We start from the raw sequence: 19,006 nt of genomic DNA on the forward strand, positions 1-19,006 counted from the left end.
ATGTTTAACATGGATCTCTTACTGTTCAAAGCTTTAGGGTTATTTGAGTTTTTATAAACAAATTAATGCTTTTTTTTTTTTTTTTTTAGAAACGGCGCATTAAATTAATTGAATGACAACAGAGACTTATACATGTATTGCTACAAAAAAATACAAAAAAATAAATGCTGAGTATAATAAGAAATAATAAAACTGAGTATAATAAGAAATAATAATTCTTGAGCAGCAAATCAGTATATTAGAATGATTTCAGAAGATCATGTGACACTAAAGACTGGAGTAATGATGCTGGAAATTCAACTTTGATCACAGCGATAAACTACATTTTAAAATATATTCACATAGAAACCATTATTGCACATTGTATATATTATTTCATAATATATTAGAGTTTTTACTGTATTCTTTCAAATAAATGCAGCCTTACTGACCCCAAATTTTTGACCAGGAGTGTCCAGTGTGTGTGTGAGCTGTACCTGCAGTCTGTAGCTTTAGGGGGCATGACGTAAGGAAACAGCAGCTCTGTGAGCTTCCTCAAGTACAGCAGCTCATCTTTGCGGCTCCGCAGGGCCACATGCAGATCGGCACCGTATTCAGCTAGCGCTGCCTGCTGGAGACCCTCTGTATTCTTCACTGCTCATATAATTTAAACAAAAAGATGGTTAACAAAACTGATTAAACTAATGATGCCAAAATCCAAAACGTCCTTTATAAGATAACATCTTGAAAGAAAAGTACAACAGAAATGCTCTATAGGTGACTATGGGAAAGGAACTTCAAAGAACCAACCATCTTTTTGATAGTTTAGATTATTCAGTGGAATTCTAGACCTAAGCTCCTCTGATATTGAATGATTTCATCACAGGACACACCTTTCTGCTGTGCTTTCGCTATGATCTCAATGTGCTTCATAGCTGCCTTCATCATTTTGTCCATCACAACTAAGGGAACATCCACCTACAAGACAGTTTCAATCAGTATGCCACTTTATAAGTCTACAGAAAGCTACAGTATGTGGATTGTGATATCAGTGCTGAACTGAACTGAACTGAAATACTGAAAGCACTGAAATAAATAGTTTGTGTACAGGTGTACGCACTCTTTGTGCTCGGTGAGCCAGAACTGCAGCAAAGAAACGGATTGTTTGTCTCAGTTCATCGACACACGCCTCGTCATCTGTAATATCTCTGATTGCAAAACATCATAAAAGAAAAAAATTGGAACATTCCATTTTTTTTTTCAGCTAAAACACTGTAATAAAAGTAACTTTTGCATTTAAAGCAGCCATACCTGTACCATGGGTAAACAAAGTTCTCTAGAACTAACTCCAACACCTGAAGATAGTCAAACAAAGGATTTATTAGTTTGATTTATTAATTTTCTTATGTATCATTTTACTCAGGACTGGCATTATGAGTCTACCTCTGAAATACTGGCATCCACTTTGGACGGCACTTTTAAGTCCAGCCATGGCTGATAGTTCTCCAACAGAAGGGTAGGTCTTTGGAATAAAAACACAAATAGTTACATTTACATCCTCATTATTTAAGCAAAAACGTTTCCAAATGCAAAATGAATTATATTGTGCCTCAATTAATTATTGAGGAATACTACAGAATTATTTGTTTTATTTTGGTTTGGTTTGTCTTGTATTCTCGTCTCTTCATAACGTTACGGTTGAATCACTGATGACAGATGGAGTATTCTGATGATGCTTTTCATACTTTCCTGGACCTTGACACTGTTATTTATTTGGCAGTCTATGGGACAGTCTCAAGCCTCCTGGTTTTCATCCAAAATATCTTAAATTGTGTTCCGAAGATGAACAAAGCTTTTACGGGTTTGGAACGACATGGGGGTAAGTGAATAATGACAACATTTTCATTTTGGGATGGAGTAACCCTTTAACGGTGAATTGTTGTTGTAGAATAAAATGCAAAAAAATAAAAAATATCTTGAGCTTGTGTTCACCACAGGCATTTAACCAAAAAGCCATTTAAAAACTCAGTGATATAACTAGAAGTGCTAAAATGCTAAAACATTCCCAGGTTTTGGTCAGCAAAAATATACAGTATATCATCCCTGCAGCACTCTATTCTAAATATAATTTATTATTTCTTTCTTTTGGTTTTGGGTTGACATTTACCCGAGTTGATCCTACCTGTGGCGTTTGCACTGGTTTTTCCCACATACTGCACAACTGTGACCCAGCGGGAACAATTCTTGCTGTTTCTGTGGCTGAGGGTACACAGATATACAGTATATTAATCATCGATACAGTAAAACAGTTTCAAAAGGGTTAAAAATACAGTAATATTCAGTAAATATTCAGTAATATTATCAATTTGACAGTACTGACACTATCGGATGACAACAAAACGTAAATGAATTGAGCTGGATGATGACACTATTGTCTTCTGCAAAGATGCCTCTGTATAATGCCTTACATAAATAAAGGGGACTTGATTTATAAATAAGGTTTTTGGCTAATATCTAGAGGCAAGGTATTCTATATACTGCTGATAATATTTTCACAATGCAAACCAAAGTTGTACACAATATTGTTGAAAGGACAAATAAACATTTATTTACATAAGATACTGAAAATTCACAAAACACAAGGAAGATTTTGACAATGGCACAAAGCAGAGGTGACACTTATCCTAATAGTCAAGTATGGCCAAGGCCAATATATCGGTTCATACAACAGTTAGTTCCAACCCTCGGATTTGATTGGGTGAGTGGCCTTCCAAGAGTGCTGATTAGTGACCAGTATCATGTTTCCCATTTATCTGTAAACCCATCTCTAGAGTTCACAGAGATTGGTCCGAAACAGAGAAAATATCCAGTGAGCAGCAGTTCTGTGGGTAAAAATGCCTTACTTTCCCAGAGGTCAGACAAGAATGGACAGACTGGTTCCTAAGGCAATGGTAACTCAAATAACCACTTGTTATAACCAAGGTACGGAGAAGAGCATCTCTGAATGCACAACACGTCAAACTTGAAGCAGATGGTCTACAGCAGCAGAAGACCACAGCAGGTGCCACTGCTGTCAGCTGAGAACAGGAAACTGAGACTACAATTCTCTACAGGCTCACCAAATAAAGAAGACAGGAAAAAGGTTGCCTGGTCTGATGAGTCTCGATTTCTGCAGCGAAGCTCGGATGGTAGGGTCAGATTTCGGTGTAAACATGAAAGCATGAATGTTTCCTGCCTTTTATTAATGGCTCATGCTGGTGGTGGTGCTATGGTTTGGGGGATATTTTCATGGCACATTTTGGGCCCCTTAGTACCAACTAGCATTGTTTAGAAGTCACAGCCTACCTGAGAATTGCTGCTGACCATGTCAATCCTTTTATGACCACAGTGTACCCATGAGTGTACTTACTGTAAGATAACGTGCCATGTCACAAAGCTCAAATCATCTTAATCTGGTTTCTTGAACAAGTTCACTATATACTCAAATAGCATATATATATATATATATATATATATATAATATATATATATATATATATATATATATATATATATATATATATAATATATAATATATTAGGGCCATCAGTTGATTAAAATTTTCAATCTAATAAATCAATCTTTTGCTTTCTACAGTCACCTATAGTGTGTGTTTTTGTATTAGAGCCATGCGAGGACTATGTCCAGTCCCACCCACTCCCGCAAACATTCTAATATTGCATATAATTTTCACACATCAGGGGGCTGCTATCAGTATGCTGAGAATATAACCTCTTTTGGATGAGCGCTCGCTGTTCACTTTCAATTTCGCGATCAAGTGTGCTCTGTGTAAAGGAAGATCAGATATTTGTCAATGAGCTCAGGATCTGTTGAGCAGCATGGTCTGTCAGCCATCTCTCCTCTCAACCCATGACCAGCCAAATCTGACTTCTGCAGCTTGTGTTGGATGCAGGGTTGTCAAGTTTTTTTCTTATTTGTCCTCCATGGAACTGGGCTACTTTTAAACTGTTGCCATGGCTTGATTTCCCCCATGGGTTATTGGCAGAGTCGGCCCGTCGCATAGGCGAAATAGGAAAATGCTATAGGGGCAGCCAAATGTGTTAAGTTTTTTTTTTAATTAAATCAGTGGTGTCAAACTCAATTCCTGGAGAGCCGGAGCCCTGCATAATTTAGATTCAACCCTAATAAAACACACCTGATCCAACTAATCAAGTCTTTCAGGCTTATTTGAAAGCTACATGGTATGTGTGTTGAAGCAGGGTTGGAACAAAACTCTGCAGGGCTCCGGCCCTCCAGGAGCTGAGTTTGACACCTCTGTATTAAATAGTATTATTTTAATTAGGGGTGCACTATATATCGACATATAATCGATATTGAATTATGGCTTAAAGCCATAGTTATATCACGAAAGATGTGATTAAATTAAATAAAAATACCTATGCGATGCAGTTTTCAACGTGTTCAAGTGCAGCCCATGACACCTTTTCCTATTTAGCGCCCAAACTCTGGAATAACCTACCTAACACTTTTTGGGAGGCAGACACACTCTTGCAGTTTAAATCTAGATTAAAGACCCATATCTTTAACCTGGCTTACACATAACACACTAATACGCTTCTAATATCCAAATCCGTTAAAGCATTTTTAGGCTGCATTAATTAGGTAAACTGGAACCAGGAACACTTCCCATAACACCTGATGTACTTGCTACATCATTAGAAGAATGGCATCTATGCTAATATTAGTCTGTTTCTCCACCAGATCCAGTCTGTATCCAGATCAGAGGGTCACAGCAGTCAGCCGGTTCCAGTACGTATCCAGCCCAGATGGTGGATCAGCAAAAAGACAGCGGAGACCAGGACAACTAGATGAGCCCCAGATACAGATTCCCTGTAAAGACCTTGTCTCAGACGACCACCGGGACAAGACCACAGGAACCAGTTGAGTCCTCTGCACAATCTGACTTTGCTGCAGCCTGGATTTGAACTGTTGGTTTCGTCTGGCCAGAGGAGAACTGGCCCCCCAACTGAGCCTGGTTTCTCCTAAGGTTTTTTCTCCATTCTGTAACCGAGGAGTTTTTGTTCCTTGCCGCTGTCGCCTCTGGCTTGCTTAGTTGGGGACACTTCATTTCCAGCGATATCATTGACTTGATTGTACAGATACTATTTGAACTGAATTGAGCTGGATGATGACATCACTGAATTCAGTGGTGAACTGCCTTTAACTGAAAAATGAGTGTTTACTATTGTAATTTTGCATTATTGACACACTATTTTCCTACTTAATGTTGTTCAGTTGCTTTGACACGATCTGTATTGTTAAAAGCGCTATATAAATAAAGGTGACTTGACATGCAGCGCTTCACTCTGACACATGTAATGCATTTATTTATTTGCTGGCAAACCACCAAAATTAAAGCAGTTTAGGATTTCAATTTGAGCAGAGATGCACGGATCTGTTTTTTTTTTTTTTTTTTTTTTCTGTCTGTAAACGGAGTTAGAGGCCAGAGATGCAATGAGGAGAAAATACATTAACAGGGAGAGCAAGCTTACTGTTCATGATGTGCGAAGTATGAATGTATCTCTGAGGGGAACTGACTGTCTTAAGAAACAATTTAGATGGTATTTTGGAGGAGTTGTATCTGGATCCAACCACAGCCCCAGGATCTTGTGATCTGCAGTGAGGACCATCTCCTACTTTGGGCGCGTGCAGCATTACTTTAACCACCAACCAAACTCCAACCCCACCCCCTATTTTTGGAAAACTAAAATATGGTCACCCTAACTAAACACTGCTGTGTTGCTCGGAGATGCACAACAGTTCTGCTGTGGCTTTATAGGTAATATTTTTGTTGGCAAAACTGAGCAAAAACAGACAACCTTGTGTTTAAAATATTAATTTCAATATTAACTTCTTATTTACTGTACTGTTGTATAATATAACATTTGCACTCGGGACAAACAGCACTCATGTGATATTGCTCTCGCTGCTCGTGTGAGATTGCTTATCATGTGACATAAATATGAGACAAAAACTCATACAGGAGCATTTATGCCCCATTATCTTGAATTTTTGGGGTATAATTGCATTTATAGAGTTGTCAGTATTTGCATATTTGTTAATAGACACTGTATGAAATGTAAGATGACGTACAGACAGGTCTGGGGGTGGGGCCAGTGTGTTCACTGCGTTAAAATATTTTAATTGCGTCATTTTTCATAACTAATTTAATTCAGTTAAAGCGTTAACCTGACAGCCCTTATCTACATATACATATACATATATATCTATATATAAAACACTATATACTGCCTTCTGTTGGTTGCCAAAAGGCATAGGTGGACTTTTATCATTTGTTTGAAGCACTGACGCATACAGACAAAGTAACGAAAGACCGGGACAAGATTGAAAACTCCCAATGTGAGGAGCATTTTAGGAGGCTTATTGATAAACTGGAAGAAAAAGTTAGCAAGTTAGTGATTGTTACAACCAAGAACATATATTTATCTAGTTTTATTTATTTAATTGTGGTTACAGTGTGTTTGTGTCTAGATGGCGTGTTTAGGGTTTTATCCTGCTATTATGTGCACTTCTCTGCCTTAATCTTTTTTTCAATTGCCTCTTGGCACGGATAATTACCATAATTACTGTCCAAGCTGTGAGTGATTTGTGTGGTGCGCATAAAAGAACACAAATTTCTTTCTCCCTCCTCAAGATGTTGTATTTTTCAGATTGTTTCTGCCGCTGTTAAAGCTGTTGCTCAAAACTTGTGGAAATCTCTGCAGGGAGTTGGAAGCCAATTATGTTTTTTTTTTCTCTGCTTTAATGTTGACAGAGACAACAGTGAACATCTGAAAGTGAGCTGCGGACTCCCCATGGACAATAATCTGTGAGTGAGCTCAGTTAGTTCAGCAGCTGTTGCATATGCTCCCCCAGTTTCCTCTCTGTATCCAGATCTCTGTCCCCTCAGAATGGTGGAGGGCATGTATGTGCAGTCTAAGGAAGACTCAGATACAGACTCTGACACTGATCAGGAAGATGTCCTTCCTGCCTGAGACCAGAAGGCCAGGAGCAAAAGGAGGCAATCAAACGTGCCCCCTTATGGTTAATAGCAGTACTAACAGTAGCGGAGACCTATTACAACTTAAAACCACCATACTAAACAGCACTTAATATGTGAGCTAAGAAAATAGGTGACCCTGTGAAAATAGAATCCAAAGAGCATAAGTAACAGGGAAACTGGAGATTTCTTGGGCCATAGGAAGGTTGACCACAAGGGGGAAATTATATCTGGGAATTTGGAGTGGAAAACGATGCGTGGGAAGTGATCTCACAGTTGCTGAAAGACTGTATCAAAAGTAAAACCCATTTGTCCAAGGTAACATCTGTTAATCGGGAAGGGGATGGGGCAGACTACATCATGGGACTTATGTCAGCATGCATTATACATTCTGGTATGGTAATGAGAGACACTGACCCTAATGACTTGCTGAAGCGGCAGGGTAACAAGAGACCATTTGTTGGGATATTGCTATAAGGCCTGAGCACTGATCTGAAAAAAGCACCAGTGTCAATGGTGACTTCATTATTGGACCCTATGCAAGAGACAAGCAGGTCAGCTTAATCCAGCTGCATAGGCACTTGGGTGACCCTGCTTCTCAGAGGTCCTCATGACATCAGCCCGTTATAGATGAGAGCTAGTATTTGTGGGAAAAATGATAGAATGTAAGAAGAAAAAGAAGAACCAAATCAAACATCAAGCAAAGAAAGAACCAAAGATTAAGAAAAGTGAGCTGTGCCAAAGAAGGTTCCAGATTATTTTGCTATTGTAGCTGTAGGGCTGACCAATACTCCCTACCATAGTCCCTAGCAGCTGGCTTTGAGAGCGTATCTTACAGTAAGACTATGACCAAGGTCAAATATTCATGAATAATCCCATCTCAAGAAATAAGGAGTAATAAGATAATAGTTTATGTCAGAATCAAGGCACACTTTACAAGCACTCTACAGTTATATACCCACTGAGTGTGTACACGGTGGAAAGAACTGTGCCAGCCATACAATGGCTGGTTGAGAGAGGAGTCATAATAATGTGTCAATCCACTATCTCCATGTGGACAGTGAGAAAACCTGATGGTACCAAGCAGCTGACTGTAGATTATTGGCAAACTGATCCCTGTTGTCACAGACCCATATATCATTAAAGGCAGAGTTGTCTGTGGAGCATACCAAAGCTGCACAACTGGACAGAGGCAAAGGAATGCATTTGTTCCAGGGAACATCATCTACATTAGGGTGTAGACTTGGTGTGGGAAGGCCCATATAATGTCCTCCTGAGTTCAAGTAAAGGGCAGATGAGTGCAAGCCGATAATGGGACTGGGGGCAGAACATGAGGAAGAACTTATCCTTCTAGGGTGTGACGGGTCCCTCGAATGGTGAAAAGTGGATCCAACACTGCTCACGAATAAGCTTCGCCTACCACACTGCACGGAAGTAAGAGGGCGGTGGGAATATAAAACAGGCAATTTTGTTTCCCATCACAAAGTTACACTGCTTTGTGTTTCAGATTCTACCTGATGAACGCGGTGGAGTGGTTGGCTACACATGTTCATTATGTACTAGACTGAAGACACTGAGACCATCCCTAGCAGCAGCGTCTCAACCCAGGGAAAAAAGAGAGAGAGTGTACTGGCCACAGAGGCTTAGAGGGGCCCACAACAATGTCCTTTGGAGGGTAATTTCCACGTGATTTCCTCAAAGCAAATTCTGTGCGAAGGGCCCAGAATCCCTAGCAACCCTAGGAAACCTGGTTGTGTTCACCTGCATAAGAGAGGTGTCAGACAATCGTTTTGGAACTATTGTAGCTGTGGGAATGAACAATATTCCCACCATACTCCTAAGAACCAGTTGGCATTGAAATCAATACTCTACACAGGGCTGCTGATGACTGGGCACAACTGGAGCTTTTGCCCATGATTTCAACCAATCTGGACCCCCCCATCTGAAAAGCAATCATGATTCCAGCTGTTTTATATCTGGTTTGACAATATATAACGTGGTACAAAATTTCAACCGTAACAGATTTTTTACATTTTTTATTCTGTGCATTCGGAATTTAGGCAAAATGACTAAATATTGAGAATGCAACAGCGCTTTTAATATTTTTCTATCTCCAAACGATCGGACACTGATCGGAACCAGCTGATAATAAACGCCCGTGACTCCATACGTCGCTCAACTTGTCACTCAAATTAACTGATCACATTTTAATGATGCAGAAGATGCACGTGCTTACACACTGAGAGGCGAATATGAACGGCTGAGTGGCGTGTCAGTCTTCACCGGGCTGGAGTCGAATAATGGCATGGTTATGAGGCGTGTATACTTTAACAGTAGCTGTCTAGCGTGTGTTCAGTTTGCATACTGCTGCTCACCTTCTAGTCACTACTGAACTCTGCCCTCTCTTGATTAAAACTCCAGGTGAAGAGCTGCCAGTTATTACAATAAGAGCAAAACAAGCCCCTTAAAAACTCAGTATAATAAACAAATACCAGGAACACGTTTAAACAATTTAACTAGTATTAATATTATTACATTAAAATTAATTGGTGGAACCAAACATTCTCTTATAACAGACTTTTACTAAACTGCACTCCCATATCCCAAATAAACATTTCCAAAACACTGATTTCAAAAAAAGACCTTTCAAATTAAGACCTGACTAAAACTACTAAACTTACTTTCCTCTTGGTCTTGATTGAGATGAGAATATTCGGCAGCAGATATTCAGGACTGAGGGAGCAGTACCAGAAATGACCAGAATGCAGGCCCCCCCAGGGGGGGGCAGAAATGACCAGAATATCAATATAAAAATAACATAAAAAAAAAAAAAAAGATTGGAAAGGGGTATATATTTGATAATCACCAATAATAACAGGGATCATTTACAGTACAGGTCAAAAGTTTGGAAACATTACTATTTTTAATGTGGGAAGAGAAAGCAGCGTAATGGTTTTTGAAAGAAGTTTTCTTCTGCTCATCAAGCCTGCAGAGGAATTATTTGATCAAAAATACAGAAAAAACAGTAATATTGTGAAGGGAATAATTATTATAACTTAAAATAATTGTTTTTCAATTTCATTTATTATACTTTAAATTATCATTTATTTCTGTCTTGGATTGATGCAAAAGCTGAATTTTTGAGGATCATTATCACATGATCCTTTAGAAATCATTAGGAGGTAATATGATGATTCATTATCAAAGTTGGAAAACAGTTTCTGCTGCTTAATATTTTTTCAGAACAAACTGTGATACTTTTTTAGGATACTTTGATGAATAAAAAGTAAAAAAAAAAAAAATATGAGATTAGTAGAAGCTATGTTTTTTAAAATATAAATATTTTGTAATAACAATATCACTACTGGTCAGTAATTGGTGGTCAGTAATTTTTTTTTCTTTTCTTTTTTTAAAATAAAATCAATACTTTTATTCAGCAAGGATGTGTTAAATTGATAAAAAAGTGATAGTAACGAAAATATATTATTAGAATATATATTATAAGGAATTTTTTTTTATTTTGAATAAATGCAGTTCTTTTTAACCTTTTATTCATCAAATATATTTAGACAGCAGAACTGTTTCCAACACTCATAATAAATCAGAATATTAGAATGATTTCTAAATGATCATGTGATAGACTGGATGTTACATGTGACACTGAAGGCTGGAGTAATGATGCTGAAAATTCAGCTTTGCATCACAGGAATAAATATTTTTTTAAAGTATATTCAAATAGAAAACTATTATTTTAAGTTTTAATAATATTTCACAATATTACTGTTTTTCTGTATTTTTTTGATCAAATAAATGCAGGCTTGATGAGCAGAAGAGACTTCTTTCAAAAACATTAAAAATAGTAATGTTTACAAACTTTTGACCTGTACTGTACATATACAGCTCTTGAAGGTACACTAATCAGCCTGTTCAACTGAAGAGTCAGAGAGAGATCGAGGATCAAAAGATGACAAACTAAACCAGTACAAAAGTTTTGGTCCAAAAACATGCTGCAAAATATGTCTCGATTAAGTATGTGTGTAAAGATACTCACTGGTTGAGGATGACGGTGGAGGTGATCATAAAGGTGAAGATACAGAAAATGACTGGATATTGACGAGCAACATCCTTAAACACATCTAACCGCAGACCTCTCCTCACAAACCCCAGAACTGAGTAAGGGTCTGACATTCTGTCTAAAAAAGAGAATCAATCCGAAAGTATCACACTATAAATCATGTTTAGTATTGTGCAGACATCTGATATTGTGTGTACATCATGGTACTAAATTACAATATTCGTGTATTTACACGGTACACAATTCCAAAAACAATCATAATATTACCATGTTACCATTTGCTAAACAGAGTAATAACACAGTACAATACCTATTTACATACACAACACGTTAGAAAAGATCAAATATTATCATATTCTCATGGTATTTATATGATTCTACAAAGTACCTGCTTCCTTAACTTTTATATTATTGTCGATAAGTATTATAATTATAGCTAACAGTAGTGGATGATGATAGTCTGATAATCTTAAACTGCATATGTGTAAACAGTGTAAATAACACTCACATATTTGCTCTTAGATGACAGTTTAAGTGCGATATAGTTCTCTCACCTCACAGCAGGTCTGATATAAACTCTAAAAACATATCAACGCATCCTGACGCCAATGTTTTGATCATTCAGCTGATTGTTTCACATGATCAGATTACTGGTCATTACGCGAGCTGCACTTCCGGGTTTAACGCGACGGCCGCAGCCTACATACCGTTACAAAATAAAAGTCCGGTCTCTCACTGACAGCCCTTATAAAAAAACATTCGAAAGGAAAAAAAATTATATTTTAAAAAAAGGTTTTAATATTTTTTTTTCCCATAGTGTTGCGTTCATGGGGTCAGATATTGTAATTCACTAATATAATCATGACGTAATGTCTGTATAATTGTTGATTCTGGAAGTCTGAGAGTGATCCAGAAGCACCTGTGGGTCATGTTGTGTTTATCCAATGCTTCCTGAGGGGTCGAGCCATAAAGCATTACTGGACCCTCATCATGAGACACTTCCAGTCACATTGCCATAGTCAGGGGCGTTGCACAAGATCCCGGGCCCTATGCATAGGCAGTCCTAATGGGCCCCCATGAAAATATCCAGGTAAAATAAAATATATTCCAGACTTTTCAAGGGCCCTCTCTTCCTTTGGGGCCCTGGTAATCAGTACTGGTTTTACCCCCAGTCCGGTACCCCTGGCCATAGTCATGATATCTCTTACACATAAGAAAAAATCATCACCATTTTTCACAACTTCTTGGCCTCTATTCAACAAATAGTAAGAGAATGCTAGTGTTTGCTTCAGACAAATGCCATTTGTCCACTTAATAGCATACAGAATTTGCATGTATCAGAATTTGAAATGTGTTTGTTTAGATAAAAATCCTTATTTGTGTATCCTATATAAACATATTATTATATTATATAATATATAAAAACACATTAATGAAATCCTTAAAAATTAGAATAAAATAGAAATACTTTAAAATGGGTAACATGGTTCAATAACGGGGCTGTAGATTTAGCTAAAATTAACCTGTGTTAGCATAGTTAAGTTTAATTGGTCCAAAATGTTGGTTTGTGTTAAACTTATGCATTGCCCATGCATAAAATTAAATATACTGTGTATAATTTAACTTTGGTTACAGTGATTAAGGATTGAGGAAGGCATATGGGATTTCAGACTTATGCTTTAAAATATTCTGAATCCCAGTGATTCTCAATAACCACACAAGGGGGCCTCAGCAAACCTCTAATCGAGCTATAACATGAGTAAAATAAATCATATTTAAATTAATTTCTATTAAAATCTAACAGAATATAAACCTAAAACATACAGTTAAATTTAAAGTTTTTGGAAGTAGATATATCTGTAGTCAAAGCAACAACACCATGAGATTGACAATATTATTATGTTATTTCTCGATGGTAAAGCTTATTGTAAAACTTCTCTGCTCATGTTTTATGTGTAAACATTATTAATGACCTGGACTATCTCGGGTCTTTCTCAGTACATTAAAACCACTTTAAGTCGTTTTCTTATCATGCCTGTAGGTAGTGTTTTTTAAGGTTTGACAGAAATTCTGTGTTTGCAAGGTTGTTGATCTGAACATTAAGCTGCATTTCGCTGTTTTCTCATAATGGATTTCTGAAAAAATGAGAAGGAAAAAGTAATAGAAAAATTGCTTAATGTAACAATATTGTCTTTCACCTTGGGTTATGGTGTCATTTCTTTGCAGATACTGGCAGTGGGTTGTGTTTGTGACAAGCGTGAGAGAAATTTGGTTCTGCAGGCTGGTTGTTCTAGTACATTAAACATCAAGCTACGAGTTTTTCAAATGAAATGCGATGTGCACAATCACTGGCCCTGGAGCCAACAACACCCTGCTGTTACATGCACTGAAGTTTTATGAGATAAATATGCCATGTGTTTGCTTGCTACATCATAAGACCATATACAGTAGATCTTAATGCTGTCAGAGTCGGGTGATCTGCAGTCTGTTTCAAGTCAGATCCAGATCAAGTCATCGGGATCATTTTGTGATGATATCTCTTCATTATCCTTTATATAAATAGGGATAAAAGTGAAAATTTTTAATGAAAATTAACTTTTTCACAAAAATAAATAAATAAATAAAATAAAGTAAAAATGCATTGCCTCTGAAGGTAATCATTGCTTTCTGTTCTAGAAAATGACTCTTGTAACTATGAAACTGTAACTATCCACTAGAGGGAACCAACATGACTCCATAATGATTTGATTTGCAGTTTTAAATAAAAGTATCCCAATACACAGTTTAGGTCAGTACTGACTTTATTTAAAAAAAAAAAAAAAAAATACTTGAAATGGACTAAACTGTGATACATAAGTGTGCAAGCAGCTTCTGTATTTTAAGACATCATTTCGAGACAGACTTTCAAGAACTACTTTGGGACAAAAGCCACTGTGACATTTTATGATTTGTAAGCTTCAATACTTAAGTAGATACATTTTATGTAAGGAATGTACCTATACTTTTGAACAGTGCAAACAAAAAAGCACCACCACACCATATCACGCTTTAAGGAATATGACTATACAATTATGATATGTACATTTCAGTTGCTTGTTAATTAACTACAAGATTAACTACAAATTTTCTATTAACAAAATGTTATTTTTATCTTTTTTATTTTTCTCTGGGCTTTGTGCATATTGTAAAATGAATTTTACTTTACATCTCAGAGAAATACATCGGCAGAATGAAAAAATACAATCAGATTCAAATCCAACAGTTATTTCAGTCACTGTATTATCTGTGATGATAAAACACAATAACGGCCATCTTGTTAAAAAAAAAATAGTCCTGTCTTTTTTCTGATCCTCACAACAATAACACTAAAGTATCATGTAACGGACCAAATATATCTTAGTAAACGATATTCAATACATTTGTTAACCGAACCAAACAAATGTCCTCACTTTTCCTGCTTTCATTATTCATGTACCTAAGAACTTGCTCCTCTTATAATACTTTCAGTTTCAAAACATTTACTTCATTGGCAAAGCAAGACATCTCAAAAACAGAGAGACTCTTATCTTTTGTGGTTTATCACAATGATGTTGGATACACTAAATCTCCACAGGGTTTGACACATATTTACATAGATACCAATGTGTGTGTGTGTGTGTGTATATATATATATATATAGTATGTATGATATATATATATATATATATGTATGTATGTATGTATTTGAATTCATACTTACACGGTTTTATTAAAAAGTTCATTAGCCCCTTATTCCCATGTGAGAAGATATCATTGTTCAAAAAACAAAAAATCAAAGTATAAAAATATAGTAAACTTTCATAAAGCACACACAACATCCACACATTACAATTAAATATAAGGGCAAACAACAACAACAACAAAAAAGCCCCAACAATTTCATTTACTGGGTGAGAACCTTTTCTGAGAGAAAAAAAAAAAAATCAAATTTGGCACTTAAGCGATGAAATGTAATAGTGAACACTTCATCAATCCAGTGATAACTTAAGCAGCTTTGTGTTTTGAACTTTCCATGACATTCTTTTGAGATGCATCTGAACATCACCCGGCCGGCAGTACAATCAAACGGCTTCAGCCGATGTCTCCGCTGAGACGGACATTGTCAATTTGGCTATTTTCACGGTGGTCTTGACGCAGCTCTCGGCCGCACGGTGGGCGGCGATGTGCTGATTCCTCTGACAATCTGACTCCAGGCTGTTGTCCAGCTGCAGGGACGTGCTGGAGGTGCTCCTGCAGCCCTGGCAGGTGGCGAGGAAGGCCCTCCGCAGGTCTTTACTCCTGAGAGCGTAGATTATTGGGTTAATGGTGGAGTTGAGCAGGCAGAGCATAGTGCAGAACGCAAACACTGTCTTAATGTTGTCGTCCATCCGCCAGAACAGATCATACACCATGATGGCCAGCAGAGGCCCCCAGCAGATCACCAACACCACCAGGATCAGAACCAGCGTTTTGGCCAAACGGATGTCCATGCGAACCTGATCCGGTCTGGCGGTCTGGACCTTGGTGCCGTCGGAGGAGTGGACCACCAGGCTCTTCTGAGACGTGCGCCGCAGCATCCTCACCGCGTGGTGGTGGGCCTTCCAGAGGATGTACATGTAAGCGTAAATAATGAAGATGACCAGAACGGTGGTCACGCTGATCCAGAACATCAGGTAGTTCTCGTCGATGAGCGGAAAGATGTCGGAGCAGACCGAGTTGAGCTGCTTGCAGTTCCAGCCCAGCAGCGGCAGCACGGCGATGATAATAGAGATCGCCCACATCATGCAGAAGGCGATCACGGCTTTGGTGCGTGTCACAATGCGCCTGTACGCCAGCGGACGGTGGATAGAAACGTATCGGTCGATGGCGGTGAGGAACAGGCTTCCCACAGATGCGGTGAACGAGGCCGTCACGCCCCCCAACTTGAACAGAAACACGTTCGGACTGTCTTTGCGGTGAAAGATGTGAAAGTCCAAGAAGCTGTAGACAAAGATGACGCTGCCAAGCAGGTCTGCGATGGCCAAGCTGCCTATGAAATGGTAGGAGGGCCTGCAGCGCAGGGTACGTGACTGCAGTATCACGCACAGGACCACCAGGTTCTCCAATACAGTAAAAGTCCCCAGCGTGAGAGACAGCACGGCTATGGCGAGCTGCTGGCTAGGAGTCAGTATCATGAAGCATTCCATGTCCATAAAGTTCTCCCCGCACTGCAGACTGCTCCCTTCATCTCCGAGGCTGAAGTTCCCAAACACATCAGAGCTGTTCGTGGGGTAAAAGGGAATACCGTTTATGATGAGTTCCTCATCCGGTCCCACTTTATCAGCGAAGGAGCTTCTGCGGTAGGCTGCAAACGGCTTCGGCAGAAGATATCCTCCACCTTTGCCGAAGTCGCCGTCTATGATGTGGTCTTCGTAGCCAACATCATTATTACCAATGTACTGCAGTCCAGAAGTGATGGTTCTGAACGTGGTTTCTGCCACTCCGTCCAGAACAGATTTAACATCGGACTTTGAGGCAGGGAACAGCATGGTCACAGATGCTCTGAAGGAAACCTGTTGGATGACATTGAGAGAACGTTTGTTCAAATAAGACGCATGGATCCTCATCATTCCAAGATTACAGAGAATATTGAGCTCTCAAAAGCTTGATCGATACTTCACTGAGCACAGAAATAAATGCCCTCTCAGACGAGCCATCATACGGCTCTTGTATTTTGCGCTTGTTGTTTTTCTTGCATGGATGGGCACCTAGGGATTATTACTCTAAGAGACGGGCTTTGAATAATTGATGCCTGCAGACGCAACCTAAAACACCATGCATACAGTTATAAAGCAGCGGGCAACTTTATAGACACTACTTTACACTGGTGAGGAAAAAAGCTCTTTTTTCAGTATATATATATGCCAAATGACTAAATGTGATCCTGGAGCACAAAAGCAGTCTTAATTCGCTGGGGTATATTTTAAGCAATAGCCAAAAAAACATTGTATGGGTCAAAATTATAGATTTTTCTTTTATGCCAAAAATCATTAGGATATTAAGTAAAGATCATGTTCCATGAAGATATTCTGTAAATTTCCTACCGTAAATATATCAAAACTTAATTTTTGATTAGTAATATACATTGCTGAGAACTTCATTTGCACAACTTTAAAGGTGATTTTCTCAGTATTTTGATGTTTTTGCACCCTCAGATTCCAGATTTTCCAGAATAGTTGTATCTTAGCCAAATATCGCCCTATACTAAAAACCATACATCAATGGAAAGATTTATTCAGCTTTCAGATTATATATAAATCTCAATTTAAAAAATTGACCCTTATGACCCTTATTTTTGTGGTCCATGGTCACAAATGTAAATATATAACTAAAGACTGAAATGAAAAATTTGTTAAATGTATGAAATATAGTTCGAATATATTATAAACTATAACTAATAACGTTTAGGACAGTCTAGTTTGTGTGTGCGACTGTGTCTAGGCTATAAAGTTCAAATAGCCTAATATTCAATTGTAATGTACACTATCACCTGTGTGCTCTTATCAATGTGTTCTGAATCATTATTCGGGATCAGAATTTCAATTTAAGTTTAATTCCGTTTTTCTCTCTCTCTCTCTCAGTGTGTATCACATTATGTGAGTCACGGAGAACTTCACGATTTATTTTATTCTATTTATTAGGCTAGCGCTTGAACATACTGTCCCTGCGAGACGCATCGTAGATTAAAACAGAGAACTTTTCTGTTTGTGCTGAAATAAGCAGTGTCACGGAGTTCACCTAAAGCGTTATAAATGGAGTTTAGTTTAATAAAAGATGAAATGCATCAGGTTGACAGAGTTGAGAAATACAGGTTTACCTTCACATAGTTCGCGCAGGTGTTGCTCGCTTGAGAAACAGATGAGATGCTCTCGCAGAGATCCTGCTCCACCGCAGCCTCGCGACTGAGTGCGGGTCCAGACGCGCGCGCTGTCTCTGGGTTTGCAGGTTTGTAGGAATGAGACGCTCTTCTCCTCAGTGCGCATCATATACTGTATGACGCATCCCATGTCACATGACCACCCACATACACGAGCATCTTTAATGTCAAAAATGATAATTCCTTAAAAGTGTAATGCATGTATAGGGTTGGTTGGCAAATCGCCTGTCCGTCTAGTTTCCAATGGTTATCTCTAAAATAATTTTATCTCATGAATTATTGTTTTATTGGACTGGCAAAAGTCAGGACATTTTTAGACAAAATTGGAAAATGAAAAATGGCTACTTTTTATAAGAACTGCACACAGCATTTATCATTGTGTCGTATGTAGTAGGGAGTAGTATTACATGCTAGTAGCACTTTTTAGTCTATGCCAAAGATACATAAACATAGCCCATAATTTAGTGATCCACCTAATGAATACCAAAAGCTTATTTTTAAAAAGCTGTGGTTTAATCTTTCAAGCAAAAGACCTACAATATCATGAATCATTGATAATGATATAATCAAATTTACAAGGTTATAAAATATAAAACTGTTGATTATATACTTAGAAATAATACATTTTACTTCTATTATATTTGTGCATATTAGGCAAATATTGAAGATGGTTGGGAAACTGCCTATACATCTTTTGCAGTGCTTCATGGGAATTGGCATAGGAAATAAAGTTTTCTTTTGGCATGATTTAGTCCCATTATTCACGGTTCTCTGAATGATGGAGATTTCTCTGCAGAATAATGTGTGATGTAGTCTGCCGTTAAACTCGATCATTTAAAAGAATGTCAAAATAAAGCAAACAAATGAGATTTTTAGCTGAACTGGAACCTGACTGTTGCACTCTATTCCCTATAGTTTTATATCTTCCCCCAGTAGAGCTATGATGATGAGCACATCA

General features: G+C 38.0%; 2 protein-coding genes across 2 annotated transcripts in view; both read right to left on the minus strand.

The window, feature by feature from the left end:
• LOC109100428 (sorting nexin-14-like) overlaps window positions 1–11,823 on the minus strand; it is a 31,539-nt gene extending 19,716 nt beyond the window's left edge. The window contains exons 1-9 of the mRNA XM_042747098.1: window positions 11,669–11,823; window positions 11,090–11,232; window positions 9,721–9,849; window positions 2,162–2,238; window positions 1,423–1,501; window positions 1,291–1,334; window positions 1,100–1,187; window positions 873–957; window positions 477–633 (exon numbers count right to left, since the gene is read on the minus strand). Coding sequence (XP_042603032.1) covers window positions 477–633; window positions 873–957; window positions 1,100–1,187; window positions 1,291–1,334; window positions 1,423–1,501; window positions 2,162–2,238; window positions 9,721–9,849; window positions 11,090–11,227 — 797 coding nt within the window. The 5' untranslated portion in view covers window positions 11,228–11,232; window positions 11,669–11,823. The remainder of the gene's footprint in view (window positions 1–476; window positions 634–872; window positions 958–1,099; window positions 1,188–1,290; window positions 1,335–1,422; window positions 1,502–2,161; window positions 2,239–9,720; window positions 9,850–11,089; window positions 11,233–11,668) is intronic.
• A 2,076-nt stretch (window positions 11,824–13,899) lies between these two features.
• LOC109100365 (cannabinoid receptor type 1A-like) lies at window positions 13,900–18,144 on the minus strand. Its single transcript, XM_042747097.1, has 2 exons — window positions 17,989–18,144; window positions 13,900–16,684 (listed from the first exon to the last, which is right to left on the minus strand). The coding sequence occupies exon 2, from the start codon at window positions 16,658–16,660 to the stop codon at window positions 15,215–15,217; it is 1,446 nt and encodes a 481-aa protein (XP_042603031.1). The 5' UTR covers window positions 16,661–16,684; window positions 17,989–18,144; the 3' UTR covers window positions 13,900–15,214.
• Window positions 18,145–19,006: the final 862 nt, after the last annotated feature.

This window comes from Cyprinus carpio, chromosome B20, assembly GCF_018340385.1.
Source record: "Cyprinus carpio isolate SPL01 chromosome B20, ASM1834038v1, whole genome shotgun sequence".
Lineage (NCBI taxonomy): Eukaryota > Metazoa > Chordata > Actinopteri > Cypriniformes > Cyprinidae > Cyprinus > Cyprinus carpio.